Source organism: Perna viridis, chromosome 14, assembly GCF_037379345.1.
Source record: "Perna viridis isolate PV_CMFRI_1.1 ecotype Kerala chromosome 14, ASM3737934v1, whole genome shotgun sequence".
NCBI classification, from domain to species: Eukaryota; Metazoa; Mollusca; class Bivalvia; order Mytilida; family Mytilidae; genus Perna; species Perna viridis.
The window spans coordinates 19,215,288-19,237,519 of NC_142458.1; the positions used below are offsets into that span (position 1 = coordinate 19,215,288).

The 22,232-nt window shown below is 33.4% G+C and overlaps 1 protein-coding gene and 1 pseudogene across 4 annotated transcripts in view; one reads left to right on the top strand and one right to left on the bottom strand.

Moving 5' to 3' along the window:
* The window catches only part of LOC148598519 (uncharacterized), a 48,469-nt gene extending 26,736 nt beyond the window's left edge, over nt 1–21,733 (bottom strand). For all 4 annotated transcript variants that reach the window (XM_088560515.1, XM_088560514.1, XM_088560513.1 and 1 more), the window contains exons 1-2: nt 21,618–21,733; nt 14,433–14,471 (exon numbers count right to left, since the gene is read on the bottom strand). In XM_088560515.1, the coding sequence (XP_088416641.1) occupies nt 14,433–14,467 (35 nt within the window). In that variant the 5' untranslated portion in view covers nt 14,468–14,471; nt 21,618–21,733. The remainder of the gene's footprint in view (nt 1–14,432; nt 14,472–21,617) is intronic.
* Nucleotides 4,861–7,239, top strand: LOC148598520 (uncharacterized; annotated as a pseudogene).
* Nucleotides 21,734–22,232: the final 499 nt, after the last annotated feature.

The window sequence follows — 22,232 nt, forward strand, 5'->3', positions numbered from 1 at the left end:
GAATTATAATTCGTGCACCGAACGAAAATATATCCCACATCCATTCATATTAATGTTTACATGAAGTTGAATTTTAATAATAAATGCGATGTATCTTGATAAAATTTTGTACAATAATCCAATGATAAAAAACATACATACTGCAATTTATGCCGGCACTACAGTCTTCTGAATCCTAAATTTTTGGGAGGCTTGTTGATCCTTGGTTAAGAAGTTGAATTACAATATCCTTCTTATCTAAGCCCTGGTTGGTTGTCTTCCATTTTCTTCAGCTGTGATTGCATTTTGCTTTTTCTTTGATCAGAAAGTCAGTCTGCAAATCCTTAAAAATATTAATGGACAGTTTATTTCGTCACTTTAAATGCCATGTTGAAAGGGTGTGCCATCTAGGTTTATCTATTTATACACAGTTATACTCGGAAAGGCACAGGAAATTAAATCAAATCACGGGAAATAAAGTTACATGTGTACATACATGTATGTACAATTTTATTGACAACCTGAAATACAAATGTTTAGAATTGGTAATTTATCTTTCATTTGTTTTATCTAATATTGAAATAAATAATTTATTTTCATATTGATGTCTTTGGTATCGCCTTAAAATGTTTGGTTTACATCTAGCCAGTCGTCATGGGAAAACTGTTCAATATCGAAGTTTTAATAGTACCATGTTAAAAGAGGTGTACTCATATATATTACACGTCGATGGTCATCAAACTGTTATAGATACATGAAATTTCACAAGTGCATTCAAACAAAACAGCTTGAAACAGCATGAAACATATCTTTGTATGCGAGGGTTTCCACGTCGGGGTGCAATAAGCAATACTGAGTAGATTATTACATAATGATACAAGAAACGATTTTTCGAGAATTTCACTCTCGGGGCTATAGAGGTTCCTAAAAAATTATTCTTTACGTGCATAAATAGAGATCGTCTAATTCTACAATTATACATGCAAATAAGGACAAATGTGTGGTCGGACGTTAGGAATCAAGAAAGCAGTTATCATTGACAATAGTAAAAATTGGTGATACTGATAAGTCAATTTAAAAAAAAAATACTCCTTGATCGCTGACAATGCAGTCCGAAACATGGCTCTGAACTGTACAAATGCGAGCAAGATTGTAGACATGAGTTTATATGACTTTTCTTAAAAATAAATACATGTATCTCAGAACAGTTAATATCAAAAGCTTGTAGATTATTATTTAAATGAATCTAGGCGTCAATGGTCATTAATAATAGTCATGAGTGGTGCGTTCAAACTTTGGATTCAACGTTACAAGAAATAAAAATATAAGTTTCAAAGTGAGATCATTTACCCATTCCCTACCTTGTATGATATTTCATTTTTCAACCACTGCGATATTTTGACCTTCTTACAGAAAATTGAATGTTTTTGTGTGAAAATGACATTTCCGAAATTCTAAAACACAAAATGCACTTATACATAAATTACACCATTTTTCTAAGTCAGTACGTTATAGCGAGCACAGCTAAAGCTGTGGCAAAGCGGAGAGATCTACAGCAACATGCACGTTAAAGGTAGCAAGGTGCAGATTGCTCGGAAATAATACACGTCACAGATTGGAGAAAATGTAAAATAACAGTAAATGTCCCAAATAATTTATCTGCCATGGGACTTTCACAAAATTTGCCAATCAGTGCCAAGACTTTTTTCAAAATATATACAAGAAAGTCTTTAGCAGAGACGTCTTCTGTGTTTCAAGGACTTCTGAATTTGTCCTTCTCGCCAAAAATTTTATCATTCTAAATGTTCATGCTTCAATCATTACTTTTACTAAAAAAATATTGGAATTATTTCTATCACATTGATAAAGAGGTTAGAATGAATGACCATATATATGTATATATTTTCATTTTTTTTTTTTTTTCGGTTTGTATTTATGTCTACATGTTAGTTTGCGCAATTTCAGAAAAAAGGGTATTTGTCGAAATTTATAACCAGCAAAAATATCATAGAAAATAAAAACCTGCTCAAAATAATACCACCTTCCAGTTGTAAGGACAACAGTCTGTTCTGGCTCACGAACTTCATATACTAGTATAAAGTCGCGTATTTAGGTCTATCACTACAGTTCGCACAAACGCGCTGCACACTACCAGTGACATAGATTACGTTCGTATTATATGTCCCTGGCACGACTCAGGACTGTATCAGAAGGATTCGATCACCAGTGTATGAATACATGTTACAAAACATGTGTTTAATGTTCTTTGGATGGTTTAGAATATCCGATAATGTATTTTAAGGTCTATCATATCGTTCCTCATTCCCTTCCCAAGCTATATTGCGGACAGGTAATTTAATAATTAACTAAAAGCAATTGTTTTTCATGTATATGACAGGCAATTGGATGGTGTTATACCGCATCCTGTATACAAACTGTGCTGCATGATTTGTCTGTGTACATGTATAGTGTACCATTTTTAAAACTAGTTTAATTAACAAACTGTAGCAAACCAAATTGAGTCACGCCAGTCACGCCCGTCCTTTGGACCCGTGCCTGAAGATGTTTTTTTTTTTTTAGAAATTCGTAATTTTCGGACAACTGACGGTAATGCCGTATTTTTTTAACCTGAAAACCGTAGCAGTCTAATTAAAGTATAACCCTTCCGTCAGTATCTTAATACCAGAGCTGATTCAGACAAATAGTTTAATAAAAATTCATATATTAATGACGCGCGCAATATTTTTTTTCAATTTAAATGGACTTGAAAAGTCAATGTTATCTGCTATTGATACTGGCCAAAAAGAAATGCTGTCCTCACTTAAAGCAGGGAGCGTGTTCTTATACCTGTAATAACGTACTGACTTCGTGCTAAGTCCATAATCGATAAATTTACAGTGAATCCTGTCTAAACTGAACATCGTCATTACTTTGACTTACCCAGGTTAAAAATTCATAATATTTGCAATGATGTAATAAGATAACAATATATGTAATAAATAAAATGAGGTATATCTTACTTCATTGGTTGATCCTGTTGCCTTCGACGTGCAGTCTTCATTGGAGGGAGTCGTTGTTCGGCTACCTGTAAATGGCTGTAATGCCCTTGGTACTGGTGTGCTGGACCTGCTCGTAGAATCTCACAGAGATGGTGTGCTTGTTCGGCTAGAATGTCTCGGTGTAGTTATTTCACTTAACTGACTTAAACTGATCGAATTGTCTGGTGGCATGTCAACCTGGCCACCACAGGCTCCATCTTCATTTAGTTCTTTTCGTTTTGCTAAACTTTCATCTTCACTTGACGCGAGGTACTAAAGATGAAGACTTTCATTTGTAGTGACATTATCAACTACATCAAAACCGCCGTCACTCGATAATAAAAGCGATGAATACATTTGTACTTAACATAGAACATTCGAGGAAATGTAGAAAATGAATACGAAGCTCGGCTCAATTTACCATTATATGTTATTATGAGAATTAACTCTTGAGTTTGCCGAAATGGGATCTCACGTTATAGTTACGGTAAACGTACAGGTATTTATACCACATTCATTGTTCCTTGCCCAGATTTGTTTCTAATCTGTTGTTAACAATAACAGTGGCCCGTTATCCTAAATATTTATATAAATGTTTTATCAGTAATTAATTGTATGAAAAGATTGTACAAGGAAGGAAGGATCCATATAATGCCATTTTACAGGATAAATCCAGTATACAATTCAAAAGACAATACCAATAAGATAAGTGAGCAACTTGCACTGTATTAAATTCTTGGAGCATGCACAGGTGTAATTGTAAGATATATTTTTATATCTTCATGAGAAATTTCCCCCATGAAATGAGTTTTAAGGGGAGAATATACATATGAGTAACACAGTACCGAAAAAGACGTTAACAGAATAATTATAATTATACATGTGTTCTCTTATAAAATCTTCGAACTCGTACCGCTGTGACATCTGAGGCAACGCCGCCTGCACAAAGTCCAGCGCCCTAGACCACTACTCTATCCTACATAATAACATCTAAATGAGCTGTCCCGTACTACCATACATCGTGTACTTAGTGACAGCCCTAGAATAATCCTACGAGGAGGAATGACCCGGCCAGCGAAAGCTATATTTTTATATAGCCTAGCTGGCCGAGTGGTCTAGGGCGCTGGACTTTGTGCTGGCAGTGTTGCCATGATAGATGTCACAGCGGTACGAGTTCAAATCCAGCAGAGGGAACGACTAAAAATTAGCATCGCAAATTTGGCAGTCCTAACATCGTTGGGAATTTTTCAGACCTTTCTTCCCCTCTCTCTCTCTCTCTCTCTCTCTCTCTATATATATATATATACAAACGTCTCAGAATGAGACGACTCTATTCGCTACACTCGTCCATCGGATCAAATTGATACAGGAAGATAATGTAAACGTATAGAAAGGTCTGAAGGGTCAACACCGCCTGCACAAAATCCAGCCTGGTCAGTCGTATTGTATGATACAATTGAATATAATTAAATAAAAGAAATACAACAATCGGGAAACACAGAATAAGTCATTACTCACTCGAGACCAAACGAATTATATGCGCGCATCATACATGTACTTAATTTGTATTGTGAGCACAAAGTACATACAAAATGTTTCTTATACTAACAATAATCCCGATGTGAGGCCATAATATGAATGAATGGGCACATATGCATGTGTACATCATTTCATTGCGAAAAAAAAAATATTGTGCACTCAAACTTTGAAGTTTTACGATCAATATACATATGCACGTGTGATATTTGTTTTAGCTTCCAATTGACCATATGAACATGTTCAAAAATGTAAAGTATAACTGCAATGTATAATTGCATATATTCGTTTTTATCATTTACAGACTATGCCACCGAAGCGTAAACTATGAGCTCAACATGAACATTTTTTGAAAAAGAAAAAGAGTAAAACATGTCCAATATGTGGTGTCGAATTCGTTGACAAGCATTTTGAAATTCACAAAGTGAATTTCTTTTGGGAAAACAAATGGAAATGTAAGAAATCGAAACATTCTGAAGAAGAACAAGTAAGTCAAGAATAGGAGATACACGTAGAACCAAGTAAATGTATAAGTACAGATGATGGAGGTCAGCAAACTATCGGATTTGAACCACAAATGATGGTGGTTAGACGGAAGGAAACTAAAACAAAGTTTGCAAATGCACAGTGGACAGGACAACTTTTCCGACTCTGATGACGAAAATGAAGAACTTTGGGCCGATGTCACACTAGATGAAATCGATATGGATATTGCACCTGTGCCTCTGAACCTTGTGTTGATGAACATAAAACAGAACCAGTTGGGGTCATAAGAATTATTGCAATTTTTCATTCAAATTGCATTTTTCTATGTTGTTGGCAGGCATTCCATATCTTAACTGACGCAGCCCTGGGTAACATCCTTTCATTTCTCGCAGCCGTAATTCGAGCCTTCTCTGCTGAAGATAATGCTTTCTCTGGAATAGCATCACTTTTCCATGTTCCGTGTATATGTTATACACAAATCTCGGCCTAAACAATGATAACTTTACAAAATATGTTATCTGTAAAAAATGTTTTAAACTTTATAATTATGATGACTGTATTATCATAATTGATGAGCAAAGAAAACTACCAAAGCATGTAAAAATGTCCTTTTTCCAAACCATAGACAAATAAGCCGTAGGAATGCTTGTGATGAGCCTTTACTTAAGGTTGTGACATTAAAAAATGGGGCAACTAAAGTTTACCCCTACAAAACGTACTGTTATAAGCCCGTCCACGAAACCCTATCGAATATGGTGAAACAACCGCGATTTGAAGATATGTGCGAGAAATGGCACCAGAGAAGACAAGAACCGGGTATAATGACAGACATATTTGAGGGAGAGTGTGGAAGGAATTCAGTGGCGACAACAATAGAAATTTCCTAAAGAGTGAGAGAAATTATGGACTCATGCTTAACATCGACTGGTTCCAACCATTTGATCATGTCAAGTATTCGGCAGTTGCTTTAAATTTACCCAGACAAGAACGGTTCGAAATAAAAAAAACCATCTTGATTGGTATCATTCCAGACATGTCTAGTGAGCCAAAAGTGCAGACTTTCATTTCCCTTCTTGTAGAGGAAATGAAGACTGCGTGGAAAGCCGGTTTTTCTTTGAGTTCCTTCAAAAGTCCAAAGACAAGTTTAACGTTTAAACTGGCATGTATATGTGTAGGTTGTGATATTTCAGCAACGAGAAAACTTTGTGGATTTCTTGCCCATGGCGAAACAGTTGGATGTTCCAAATGCACAAAACATTTTCCCGGAGATATTGGCAAGAAAAACTACGGTCGATTCGATATAGAAACTTGGACCCCACGAACATTGTCAGACCAGCGTAAAAATCTGGACAAAATCAAGTCTGCAACAACTCAAACGGAGAAGGAAAGATAGGAGAGCAAATATGGCGTACAGTATTCTCCTCTGTGTGAACTAGAGTACTTCAATCCTATCCGAATGTCAATTATTGACCCAATGCATAATTTATATCAAGGAATTACAAAAAAGAATGATCAAGATATGGTTGGAGTTTAAAATTCTAGATGGCGACAAACTAAAGCAAATAGAACAACGTGTTGACTCTGTTAACGTTGCAGCTAACATCGGAAGCATTCCAAGAAAATATTCCTCGTCATTTGGTGGTTTTACAGCCAACCAGTGGAGAACCTGGACAAACATTTTCTCCGTGTTTGCCTTAAAGGATATTATACCAACTCGAGAACTAGAAGTTTGGCGAAAATATGTTCTTGCTAGCCGATATATTGCAACAAAAAAAATCATTTCTACCATTGACATTCTTAGGTACGAAGAGCTAATTTTAAATTTTGCAAGGGTTTTGAAGATTTATATGGGGAAGGCAAAGTTACATCAAATATGCATCTACATTGCCATTTAGGAGACTGTATTCGTGATTATGGTCCTATTTATTCATTTTGGCTTTTCAGCTTTGAAAGATATAACGGCCACCTTGGATATGTACCAAACAACAACAGATCAATTGGGTTACAGATAATGCTGCATTTTCTCCGAGTCTCATTTATTAACTCATTAGATGGACCCTCTGAATTTAAGGAGACATTAGATGAATCTATCTTCCTGAAGGAATCATCTTCAGATTCAGAGAACATGCCTGGCAGCGTCGATATTTCTTGTGTTATTTATACCTCGAAGAGAAATGCCCCAATCTCCAATCAACCATGAAACAACATAAAACCCTATACAATACCTAAAACATCGGTGGACAGTCTGTCATCAGAGGAGCATGAAGCATTAAAAAATGTACACAATATTGTACCCAAACAAAAATGATATGATAATCCCAATGTCAAGTAGACGTTGTAATTCTGTATTCGGATCTTGGTGTTCAAGACACAGAAGATTATCATATATTATGGCATACTGGAATGATTCCGACGGAAGTATTATTCAGTATTCCGCGACTGCTAAACTCACACCAGGAATTATAGAAAAGTTCGTTGTTCACAACCTTATTATCGATGGTAAAAGCCAAGTTCATCTCTAAAAATGGTTCTTACCCTTGCCCACCCAGTTTCGAAATTATTGTGCCGATCCGGTTGAAGCTTGGAACAAGGATGTTTTTTAGTGTTTTGGTCCGTCTGCATTTATGCCCATACAGAGACTTTTATGCAGATTTGTTCGAGCTGATGGGTTTATATCAAATAAAAATGTATCTTTTGTATGTCCCCTGAATAATGGATTGAATGTTAGTATTTTACAACATGTATACTTGTACACCTAATTTCAACTACATAACTGAATATACGGTTCATTTTTTAATATTGTATAACGTCATTTTTATTAACGTGTTTCTTTTTTCTTTCTTTCTTGATCTGTTAACTACATGTAGTAACATACATGTATTACATGTATGTGTCATGATATATCAAATATTCATTTTCAGATAAAAGAAATAAAACGAATACTTCTATTTTGAACACTATTACGTCACGTGTTACTCTTTAAGGGGAACAGATGTATTATGCATTCGGTTGCAGTCCATGTTGCCTTAATTCAACAGCTGAGTTTGCCTTTATTTTTGTTTTTCTCAAATTTTTTATAAAACGAGTCACGCATGTATGCTGTTTTTTTTTTTATTTTAAATAATTCTTATCATTTTGTGTACATGTATGTATATATATACAGAATATATAATGTTTTAAGAAAGTCTCGTTAATTTACTTTGATAACATGGATATTCAGGTCTCTGAACAGTTCAATCAATTTTTTATGGACAATTTCATCCTTTTTCATATCCACTTTACACTCCGCCTCAGAACAAATATCGTGGAAAACTTAAATAGAATATTAATGAAAACGTTCTTGCAAATGGGAGCAATAAATTGACTTAGTATCTGACTGATCATTTTAGAAATTGTTCCTAGTTACATTATAAAGTAATGGACAAAGGTGTTTGAAAACTTTGAAATGAAAAGATTGCGAAACAGTACAGTAACTATTTATATATTAAGAATGGTAATGATGAATGTGTCAAAGAGACAACGACCCCCATCGGGATGAAAATACAGTGGCGGATTTAGACACTTCGAAAGTGAATAATGCTGTCCGGGGTTCCTCAGAAAAAGGAGTTCTATGATATTATTTGCCTTTTTTTTGTAAATTTTTCTTATGAAAATAAAATAATATTCAAAATACTTTAACCCTGCCGCTTTTTTTTTTTGCACCTGTCCCAAGTAAGAAATGTCTGGCCTCTATATGTGTTGTTTCGTTTTCACCTTAAGTTTATGTTATTTGAGTATATAGGGACAGCGCTTCCGCTGTACCTTAGTATAATTATGCTTTGGGGCCACCTGCAGCCTGTCCTATGGTATGAAGATTTCTTCGTCGTTCATTAAAAATCAATGGGTGGCCTTAAGTTGACATTTTCATCTTGTTTATGTTGACAGGAGCGGATCCAGGATTTTAGATTAATCGGGACGCATAGTTAAAATTTCGCCTAGCATAGTGAGGCGGAAAAATATTTTGAGCTAGGTTAAATTTTTGAAGTATTCTTCTAGAGTAAATGCAATGTGATGTCTTTTGTGGTAAAGTTAGCGAGACATTATAGCTTCAACCTAAAATCGCCTAAATCTACCCCTGACAAGCCATGCGTTGCTAATTTTAGGGGGGTGACACCGGCCACGCCCCTGGTTGTTATTGACATATACACCATACTTATTCTCGTTATATTAATCAAAAACGTTAATTAGGCATATGAATTAAATTAGCAATGAAAAAAAAAACATTTGTATTCTGCGTGAAACAAAGCATTCAAAGGAATCTTGAAGATGTCATCTTACAGACGTAGAGTTTCAACTCCCGCATTTGCTTTTTTTAGTATTTGGCCAATATATACATGTTATGCTAACCAATTGTAAGACAGTCAATACTACTATCTAACAGCTATTAACTTTAGGGTATTGGGATGTAGTGTTGTTGGACTATCCGATATCGGACTATTTGAATATCGAACAATCAGCGTATGGGACCACTTTTGGATTAGCGCAATCTGTTCGGATGTTTATGTATATAGGCTCACAATTTATAGTTATAAATTGTTATATTCCCTATGTTAATGGCTTGAAATTGTTTAATAGAATACAAGCAGCATTTTCTGTACGTGTATTGATATCGAGAATTGTACAATATCCGAGCAGAATACATGCATTCGATACCTGACTATCTGTTACCTAAAAGGACTTAGTATAGATTCTGATTTATGATTGTTATCAGGTTTTTACATAGGCCATGATAAAGAATCACTTAAATATATGTATAAATGTTACGGTTACCGCACACAGGTGAACACGTGTTAATGTTTACAAATCATAAACATGTTTACTGGTACGACTATAATTAAGTGTGACGTACTGATTTGTATACCTGTAAAACGGGTATATGCTTTATTTATGAATACTTGTTTTAACGACTAACACCCATGTTGGCGGGTTCATGCAAAGCATGATCTTCTATTATAATGGTATAAATAATCATGTTCATAGGATGTTCGTCATTCGAAGCTTTGCCTAGTAGCACACAGGTTACATCACCCCACCCACCACCAAAATTCCTTATCTGAAATTATGTAACATCTAATTCTGTCGATTATGAAATATAACGTTTATCAGAAATTAAATTTTATGTTGTGTTTTTTAGAATGTTTATTATGAATGCTGTTTTTGATGTCTGGAAAGGCAGTTAGTGTTGTTTGTAGGACATTCTGAGTTATAAAAGGACTGTATAGAGTCGGGACCGTTTTGGTCTTGGTGACGAGACTATTAAAATAATTGGTTTTTGTAAAACAAAAGTGTGCTACTCTGGATAGGAGAGCTCATTTCTATAAGTGTCTAGTTTTAATTGTTTAAATAATTTATGTTCGCTTGAGCCAGGCGAACTAGAACATAATAATATATATATTTATGCATGCATGTATTACAGAATACCGCCCAGTTACACAAAGCGACATACGGAAGCGTATTAAATCTAGAGTCACGTAAAACAAATTTTTACGTCATATTGCAAATGTTTGCGTTAAAATATTTTCGTTGTTACGCAAATATTCGTGTTATAAATAAAAAGAAGTTAACATGACGCTAATACGCTTCCGTACCGACGCGTTTAGCATCTTTCAAGTCATGTTAGATGATATTTTATATGAATACCAAGAAATCACCCACAAAGAAAACATAAACTGTACTGACATGGGGGCGATCTCAAAAATAGCCAAAAAGAGAATGACCTTGATCGGACCACTTTATTATTACCGATCAGTTGCCGATTCTGCCGACCTCTACCCGACTTTAACGCAATCAGTTCTGGGAGGACGTCGATCTGCTTCAAGATCAACTCGCTAAATATTCAATCAATACGATTTTTTATGTGAATACATGTGAATAGTTAAAGACGTTTAATCTACTTCACACAAGAGAAGTTAGTCCATCCGCTGCAATACAAGTCTAAAAATATATTCCCCCAGCTCCAGCTAGTTCAAAACTACATTTGTACTTCCTAAAGGGTGAAGAAAGATATTTCTAAAACCCCAAAACAGGTTCAATTCCACTCTGTAGGGAAAGTCTATAACAAGATGTGGTTTCTTTTGAGAACGAAATTGTGAATATGTTGGAGAAGAAATGTATTGCAGTCCCATATGTTATTATATGCAAAAGCTAAATTTATATGAAATTAAATTATAATGTAGACCCAGGAATGTTCTTATTACCCCTTCTCTGATAATCATCAGTTGAAATCAACTAATCGGCGCTCTGTATTTTGATCATGTGAAGACGGTGAATTTCCGCAATTTTTTAGCAATACCTGGTCAGTTATCATTTTTTAGTTTACTACAACCAAAATGGCGACCAAACGTTTTGCGTCGCTTACGGCGGACGATATACAAAAAAGAGAAAATAATGGTGAATTCAAAGGAAACCATTAAAAGTAGAAGAATATCGGGTATAAACTATTTTTATTCGTAAAAAAAAAAAAAACAAAACAAAACAAAACAAAACAAAAAAAACAAAAACAAAAACAAACAAAAACAAAATCATCGATGGGGTAAATTTGTTACATATTTATTGAGTGGCCGTGTACAGAATTTACTCTGGTCAGTAGATTCCATACCTGGCTCGGCTGCGCCTCGCCGGATATGAAATATACTGACCAGGGTAAATTTCTTGCACGGCCACTAAATCCGTATGTAACTAATAATACAAGACTGGGAGGACATGTATAAATGGGCGAATATTTGTTCCTCTTTGACGAATCATCAGCCGTTTTTTAAAGAGAAAAATATCATCATATTAATTAAAGGGAGGTATGGGTGAAACCCCAGGTACATGTACTACTAGTTTGTTAATTGCATTTAGAAAAAGATAATAATATAGAAGGGAAATCTGTTTATGAATAAACATAAACAACAAATTAAATATTTTTATACATAACAAAATTTAATGCCTTGAAAAGGTTTATCAACATTTGTATGAAAAGAAATTGTCAAGAATCGACTGCACTAATTAGCAAAATAGAGACATATAAGACAATAAAAAAACCTGCATACAAAACAGAGTATTATTTGAACTTTCCCGAATAAACATTCGAAGTCTTTTATGTTAATTTAATATCAATGGCCATCCTCTTGTGATAGAGTAAGGGAGATGCAAAAATATTACTGGAAATCTTAGACTTTGAATATCTTGTAATACTATTGATGATGAAATTCATTTCTTTCTCAAATACAAAATAAAGAAAAATATCCGCTCAAAGTTAAAAAAAAATATTCAATTTATTTTGCATTTTAATAAAGAAATGAACTTCATCATCAATAGTGTAACAAGATGTACATAATCAAAGGTGTCTTTTAATATGAAAAGTGAAGATGACAAACAAACTAAATTTATGCATCTATTAAATCCGGGTTCGATGCAACAAATGAAATCTTTGAGCTCAATAAAATAGTCGGTATAGATGAGGACAGGGGCACCTACATGTAATTATCTGTTGGCAGGCGCGTAGCTGCCGTTAGGCAAAAAAGCTTTTGCCTCCACTTAATTTTGCCATTAAAGGGGGAGGGGGGGGCTCCGCCTTCAGCGGCCCCAGACCCCCTGCCGTAATTTTGCCTACACTTCAATTTGGCCTCAGCTACGCGCCTGGTTGGAGATCTGTTTCTAATGGTCAATTATATGTTGAAATTGATGTTTTATGTTTGCCGTATTTGTAATTGTGTAATATTTGTTTGACTATTTATAGCCTTTGGTCTGGTAGGGCCAAATTTTTGCAAATAAATCATTGATATACCGGATTAAAGTCGCACGTCGAATGTGAAGTCTTTCATCTAGTTTAAGTCGTGTTTAGTCGGGTAAAGTTAGAATGGGCTCGACCAAATAGCTTTGATATAAGTTACAAAATGTACATTGAGTTAATCGGGTTGGTCTGATGTGGAAAAAAAATGGGTCATTTTTTATCCTTGAAAATTGTCTTTTCAATGTTTTAAGAATTCATGTACAATAAGAATAGAACGGGGACTGCATGCTCTTAGTTTCCACGTATTACAATATTAAAACCTTCTATGCATACGCACTTGATTTTTCCATCATTGTAATTTGACTAAGGACATTTTATTGAAGTGTAAACAGCATTATTTCTGTTCTTGTTTAGCAATAAGATACGTATATTACAACGCAACGGAGTCTTATATATATGAGAATTGATAAGAAACAAACAATGTAAGAGTATTTTTTTTATCAAGGATTTTTATAGTATTCTACTATAAAAAAAATCCTTGTTTTTATTCTATTAACCGATGTTATTGTAAAGATATGCATAAAACATTTTAATCATATAATCATAAGTGGTTGAATAGAAGAGGCAGTAAGTACATTTGATAAAAGTGAAATAAATATTATGTTCTCTCGAATTTTGTCAAGGAAAAATTCTTTGGTATGTTTCAGTAATGCTCAAAGTACATGCATTCCCTAAGTAAATGGTATACAGTGTTTTAAAGAGTTCTGTATGATTTCGAACGACGTTTTCTAATATATTAAATAGGTTTTTTCATTTCTGTATCACATTTTAATATACCCAAAGGAAAGCAAAATCCACATACAAATTCTATCCGGTTTCCTGGCTGATAGTGTAGCGCTGATTTTACAACATTTGCCTCAATGGACTGTTGTCACAAATTATAGCATTCTAGTATTTACACAATGTGCATGTATTTTAATTTCAAGTGCAGTTGTCCTAATTCACAGCAATACTAAAGATTATAATATAAATGCTAGTAATATTTTTGAGTTTATCATAAAAGTGTATGTAAAATGAACGAATGTTAATGAACGTCAAATAGCTCATAAAAATGTGTGTTCAGCTATGATCGAAACCAGATAAGATATAATCAAAGTAAAACTTGTATTATTATTTGTTATGTCCGGATAAGGTGCTTAAATAACACTACACAATCTTTATGCAAATATCAATTATGATATATAATTATCATAATGTTTGGTAGATAATCTACAAGTAAATGTCCTTAAATTGTAATACGATGAAATCTAACATCGTAGTAAACTTAAAATCTACATGAATAGGTAAACAAATATGTACACAAAATTACTGCCAACATAATTGAGTTAACTGTAAAATTTAAGTGTTATCATTAAACAAAAATAAATTTGAAATTTTATCTAAATTAAATGTCATACAATCTTTATTAATTTCATTAAAGCCGGAGTAAAATCAACAGTAAACGTGCAGTAAATTTTTATATCAAAGTAGAAAGAAATTTACTTTAAAAAATAAACTTAATTAAACGCTTGCATTCATGCAGTGTTACATTCAATTATATAATTACATTTATGATTGAAAAAAAGTAAAATACTTACCAGGCCGTATCCCACCATCCGCTATTATCATTCATTTTCCTATAAATAAAAGATACAAATAAAAATAAAATTTCAATGTTAGTCAGGATAAAGATATCGGTAATGTCACCATATATCACACTAAGCTAACATGTATATTGCTTCCATATCATTTATTCACAATATATGTATGTAACTCATACAGTATTTTGACCGACTATAGAAATACTATTGTTTTCCAAATTAATTTTATAATAAAACATGTTTTATCGATTAAAAAAGGCCTTTAACACTAAGCTGACACGGAAACTATGAAAATTGTTAGATTTTTTATTTTAAATTTTAGCAGAATTGAATGGGTGCTTCAAGCCGTGGCCCAAGCAGCTTCAATGACGTTGCCCAACTCTGTCAAAGTAAAAATGATTTATCGTTTGTAGTCGTTTTTGTATATATTATTTATGAAAGTCTTTTCTTTTGTATTCGTTGAATTAATTACATCTGAACTGTAATGTAATTATATGTACTCATCACCTTTGAAAAGTTAACGATATTGCTGAAAAGAATTACCTATAATACTTGACTATCATGGCAGGGAGGGGTATTTTTTCGCAAAAAAAAAAAAAAAAAAAAAAAAAAAAAAATAATACCATAATATATTTGTGTAATTAGACATAATACTTATTAAAAGAGTGGCTCATTATTTTGTTCTTTCAGTGTCAATATAGTTTTGCTATTCGTTCGGTCGCTGCCGTTTTTTGACAGAATTACTGATTCTCATTTTTTTTAATCATGTTACATTCCTTTGAACTATGAAACAAAATTACTTCCGAATAAATTTTGCAGGGTGGGACTAATCAAGGCATTTGCGAATACCACGGCTAAAACATTTTGTTTGTGCAAATACCACGCTAGGTTTAAAAAAGCCCGAAATCTTTAAAATATGTATTAAATACACGTTATCAGCGAATCAAAATCCAGAATTTTTATATAGGGTGTAATAAGAGAGTATATTTGTTACTAATTTCTTGTAATAATATAATAAATATTAGTAACATATTTTTTTCTATATTAAGAATAGCATATACCAAATGTGTAATACATGTAATGCTTTTGTTTGAAAAAAGTGACTAGCTAAAATATAGTGTTAAAGGGTATTCAAGGGAACCAAGATTCGAGTGTTAACCAAAAGAAGATATTCAAAGGAAACAGACTAGACAAGTAAAAAATATAGACACATACAACTAGGAACATGCAGTTACCAAAATAACTCGTACAAAGAAATAAAAGTAAATGAGCAACACTGACTTCACTAAAAACTGTAAGCATGGACTTTGAATCTTTTATCTTTCTAACATTATTTACAATTGCCCTGTTGTCAATTTCTATTCTTGTAGAAAAATTTACACTTTCGAGCGATAAATCATCTGACATATACTAAGGTTTTAAAGCGTACTTTGGTTTAAACACGGTGCGTTGACATGATATCCCTATATTGAAATATTTTTAATAAAATTGTACACTGACAAAAACAAAACAAAAACAAAAGCCAGTCAAGTACATTGCATGTACCCATAGTAAAGCTGCATTAAATGTGATTTGACTTTCTTGATGTCATTTGTTTTATTTATAGAAAAGGCGTCCATAAATTATCATTCTAAACAAAAACAACTGTCATTTGTACTTATGTTTTTTATAGCTGTATAGATGTACAGAGTTTTTATAAGGCATGTAAAGCAGTATGAAAGGACAAAGATGTTAATCAATGCGGAGAAATGTATTTAGAGTCAGTGTGTTTACAGCAAAAGATTATTAAATGTATGATGAAGACCAACCTTTTTAATTGAATCATATAAATTTACTATTTCCAAATATGATAATGCTTCGCATACCTCCCCATACAAAAGCACATTATTTAACTTAAATGCATGTTTTTTGTTCTTTAAGTTGTACAGATGTACTTATTAAATATATTTTAAACATGATTTATTCGCGTTTGCAATGATGGTTCCCTACCTGTTTGTAATTTTCAGTATAAAAACTATTATGAGAGAATGTTGGAAGGTGGTGTTTGAAGTAAAAAGGCTGATACTATGTGTTCTGTTCGCTTTATGCAAACATTACACTCTTTCGCAATAGCGTACAAAAGTAATATCGACGAGTGTTTAATTAAAAGCGACTACTATTTTTTAAAAGTCAACAGAATACATATAATAATAAGAAACACAGAATGTGCAAGATTGTACCCATTTATTGATATCTTATTCAAACATTCAAAATTCCCTTTCACAAACTAAAAAAAAAAAACATTCCTGGACGTAATCCCAATAACCTCAATCGTCCGACTTCCTAACCCTTAATATCCCTATATCTGCCAAATTTGTCCACTATTCCAACTGTAACATATTATTTATTCATATTTAATAAGATAATCTTAAATGCCTCCCAAGAAATGTTCAAGAATTTCCTTCTGCCATACTTATTTCATCCGATCGGAACTTTTCATTACGTCTATGGACAAGTCACTGTCGCAAAGGTAGGTCAGAAAAGCCTGACAAAGTTGTCTTACAATTTTGTCAAAAGTTTTTATAATTTTGTCAACAGTTTTCTTTTACCATCGATCTCTAAGTGTAGGTCAAGATATGAGGCCAACCTCACATTGTTGTATCCTTTTTCTCAAGTTCTTTTGTATAGATGCGACGTATTAAATCCCCGAAACTAGTATTATTGTTTAACGATAATTCGTCATCTATAATTTATTATAAACCGGAAACCGCGATTAAAGGATTTAGCTGATCCTTCTTTTGGATCAGATCAGCTATAATGTCAGCCTCATAAGAGTAATCAAGGGAATTGAGGGGAACACAAAGCAACCAAAATCATATTCATGAAGCAACAAAAGCAAATGAGCAACTCGGACTCCACTAAAAACTGGGAGCATGGACCAGGTGCACCGGTAGGGTAAGCGTCCTCTGCTTTTCTAGAAACACCCGCCGAGTTTCCCATAAAAAGTAAAGTCCGGGGTAGACAAACGAGGAAATGAAAACTATGACCCGTTGAAATAATCAATTTTCATGGTGCAGATGGATACACCATAACGACCCACGAGTTTATGATGGCGACCATAAAACTTTTGTAGTGATAATTTCAATCTTGTAGCAACATAACCCTGTTCCAGAAAAAAGACATACATAACAAAGAACATAAACAACTAAAATAATATATATAAAGTAGCAAAAGAAAATGAGCAACACGGACTCCAATAAAAATTGGGAGCATGGACCAGGTGTACCGGTAGGGTAAGCATGCTCTGCTTTTCTAGAAACACCCGCCGAGCTACTCATAAAAAGTTAAGTTCAGGGTACTCAAAAGAGGCCTAGGAAAGGAAAACTATGACACGTTGAATAAATCAGTTTTCATGGCGCAGACGAAAACACCGTAACGGTCCAGGTGTTCATGATAACGACCATAAAACTTCTGTAATGATGACTTCAATCTTGTAGCAACATAACCCTTCTCCAGAAGACTACTTGTTAGAAGTCTAGCGCGATACAAAAAGTCTGCGTAGTTTCACAAGCTCTGGCATCACGTATGAATTGTGATATGAACACTCCATACGCAGGTGCTGAAGGGACGTTGCCACAGATGAAAGGAAAGTTTGCAATTCTGAATGAAAAGTCATCACGTTTGTCGTAAAGTTTGGTCAATAGTTTTCCTTTATTATCGATTACTAAATGTAGGTCAAGATATGAGGCTGACTTAACAGTGTCTGTAGTATCCTTTATCTCAAGTCCATTTTGGGGTAGATGCGATGTATCAAATCCTTGAAATTAGGATTGTTTAAAGATAATCCGTCTTCTGTATAGCGGAAACTGAGATTAAATGATCTAGCCAAACGATATTCTTTCCTTCGGATCAGATCAGCTATAACGTCAGCCTTATAAGAGTGAAGGAATAGGTCAGCCAATGGAGGAGCACAATTTGTGTTCCCATTGGAATGCTGACCGTTCGGTGATAAACGCGTACACCACACTGGACAAATATGTTGTCGATTAAAAATTCTAGCATTGTGTAAACAATTTCTGTATATTTGGAAGATAGTTTGGAATTTTTTTTTTTTTAACGTATGAAGAATCTCTTCCAACAACTATATATTTGTATCTTATTCATGTACCATCTTTTTAGGAAAAACAACGATGTACAATGATGTAAATCGGGATGTCAATTGCGTATGGGGAATAAAAAGTATACAGTGTTGAAAAATCATAGGTTTTAACGCTATTATATTCAGATTATGGTATTGGACTAATTGTCTCTAAAATATCTTTCGAATTTTTCATGATCCACATTGAATTAATACCACTACGGGAGTAACGCAACAAGTGTTGTGGTAGGACTGCAGACCCTCTTTGACAGTTGTGAGTATAAAAGTTAAATGTGGTTTGGTGGTATATGTTACAGATCTAGCTATAACACGTTGTTTGTATGGATTCTTGTGGAGTTTAGGATTCCAGTGCATAGACGGTAATTCAGAATCATCGTCTTTGGTAGAGAGACCTAAAGAGGATAGCACAAATTTATGGTTTCCACAATCTCTTCTCTGGAGGTCTTTTCACTGCTATTATTTTGTATGTCTACCTCTAATAATAAACATAAGATGTAAAACGTTTTACAGACAAAAATAATTTTTGTTTTTGTTTTTGTTTTTGTTTTTGTTTTTTTTTTTTTTTTTTTTGGGGGGGGGGGGGGGTTGTATGCTGGTACGACAGCATATTTGTCATGTATATTAGACAATGTCTTTGCTGCATCGGGGTCTTTGATGTAGCTTTGGCACTCATTGACCTACTTAAAACTTTCATTTGTTTCAAATTTCAAGACCTCACTGCTTTTAACCACTCTGACAGAGAATCAATGTCTTCTTGATCTCGTTTTTATCTATTTTCTTGCATCGTCCTCCACGGCATCCATGAGAACTTTAAAGTTATAATTCCAATTTATGGAACATGGTTCACGGTACTTGGGACCTTAAGAAAGGATACTACGCAGAGATTCTCTTTCATTGATGGTTAAATCTTCCGTAACGAAGTGACCAGAAGGACCATATTTGAATGGAGAGTTTTTGCAAGAACTGTCAGGTGGTTTAACTTTAAAGTCCTCAATCTCGAGGTTCTGCAAAAGCCTTTTTTAATTAAAAAAAATTGATGAAATGGGTGAAGTATAGGAATATAAAATAATTGGTATAGATTTATCTTTAAAATATGGGGGAATTTTGTTGGTAACGTTTTGGTGATGGAGGACGTTAGCCAAATGAATTGCATCTATACCTTTGTTGACAAACGGTAGTGAAAGAAATTATAGTTTTTCTTCATCTTGACTCTTGACACAAACTGGTTTAAAGAGTCTGTGGAAACAAATATCCAAGATGATGGCAACAAGCCTTTATAATGATGGGGTGGGTCAGAAACAGGAGTGTCAATACTTGTTTTGTAAAGGGAGTGTAGTAGAGTGAGAGGTATAGAATAAAGTTTGGTTCTAATGTGATGAAGTCCAAGAGGTTTTTGTATGAAATGAAGGAGACTATCTATGGAGACATCATGTAACTTAGGTGACGTATATAGTTAAGTAATGAGTCAGCAGGTAGAGGAGCACAATTTTGTCCCATATGAGTGCCGAACGTTTGTAGCAAAACGCGCCCATCGCACCGGCCAAAATGCTTCCTTTTTCGATAGTTTGGTTTTGAGAACTTCTTGCATACCACTAACATTTTGATTAATATCTTCCTACATATTTACTACGACGTATTGTTTTTAAATCGGAATTTTAATTGAATATGGGAAATAGAGAAGTATAAAATATTAAAAAGTCATAGGTTTTAAAGGCGTTGTATTATGATAATAATCTTGGATTTAGTATTTTCAGAAGAAAGACAACTTAATAAAATTTCATTAACTAACGAATAAAAAAAATGAATCATCTGAAATGCTTGCAATTATTCTATTGCAGGAGAAATCGTATTTCTATGGAAAAAATCCTTTTTAAAGCAGAGCTATAAAATATACTAATGGTTATACAAGAGAGGTTTTATGTGAATTAAATAGTATTGAAAAGAAAAAAATATCTACACCTTTCACGCCACAAATCATGCTCGGGGTTGAATCATTTGCCTTTGAATTTTATTTTTTCGATCAATTTGAAATCAGACGAGTTTTCAAGATAACGGAGTAATTCTGTACAACTCATATCTCAAAGCTATAACCGAATTGCATATTAAAAGGCACGTTTGTCAAAGTCTCAGAAAAAGCTATGGAGTGTTCATATCACCCACTCATACCTTATGCCAAAGCTTGCCGAAACTACGCAGACTTTTTATATTGCGGTAGAACTTTGACAAATAGGCTTCTGGAACAGAGTTATGTTGCTACAAGATTGAAGTCATCACTACAGAAGTTTTGTTGTCGTCATTATGAATCAATATGGTGTATCCATCTGCCCCATGAAAACTGATTTATTCAACGAGTGATAGTTTTTATTTTCTCGTTTGCCTACACCGGACTTGACTTTTTATGAGCAACTCGGCGGGTGTTTCTAGAAAAGCAGAGGACGCTTACCCTTACCGGTGCACCTGGTCCATGCTCCCAGTTTTTAGTGGAGTACGAGTTGATCATTTGCTTTTGTTGCTTCATGAATATGATTTTAGTTACTTTATGTTCTTTGTTGTGTATGTCGGTTTCCATGTCTGGTCTTTGTCTCTGGATTACATTCATTTGATTACCGCTATAACCTTGGTTCCCTTGATTACTTTCTAACAGAGACTGACACTTAAGACACTTCTATTTGGTTCAAATTACTTTTCATTAAAATGGTATATCGTATCGTAATGAAATACAATCGTTTTGGGACAGAAATAATGTAATTCGAGACTAATGAGAAATTCTCTATGTCATTGACTTAATTACCAGCGGTAATATTTCCCGGTGAAGTCTTATATCAGACGTTTGTTTCTTTCCTAGTGCGTTGATTTTGTTTTATTCTAATTTTGACACTCATCTTTTCAGTTTCTTTTATACGCTTGCAGGTGTATAAAAACATTTTTTATAAGTCTTAAAAGGGAACGACCCCTTATTTCATTTTCATCACTACACATTGCATAAAGTTAATACCATTCTATTTTCTTGTTTTCAAAATTGAGATACTATGTATTAAACTTACCAGTACAGCAAAAAGTATCCCTGCTTTTTTTTGTCATTAAAATAGCTTTCTGTCGATCAAAATGATGATTATTTGCACAATGATAACATTCTTTTCGTGTTTTCGATAAACAAAGGTCCCTATAAAAGCCAATGTTTACATTAATTCAAATTGTAATTGTATAGATACGAAAACATATGGCAAGTCAAGGTGGACAAAAATGGCTATTCATAAATATTTATAAACAATTATAAATATTTGCAATTCAATGATAAATATTTATAATTCATTTATTAATATTTATAATTCATTTATTAATATTTATAATTCATTTCTAAATATTTATAATGATGATGTGATTTGTAAATATTAATAATTGTCTGATATTTATAAATATTTATAATTCATTTATTAATATTTTTAAATCATATATAAATATTTATAATTTCTTTAAAATATCTATAATTCTTTATAAATATTTATAATTCATTTATTAATATTTATAATTCAATTATAAATATTTATAATTATTTATACATATTTATAAATAGGCATTTGTGTCCTCCACTTTGGATTGGATTATAAATATTAATGATTGGATTATAAATATCTATAATTCATTTATAAAAATTTATA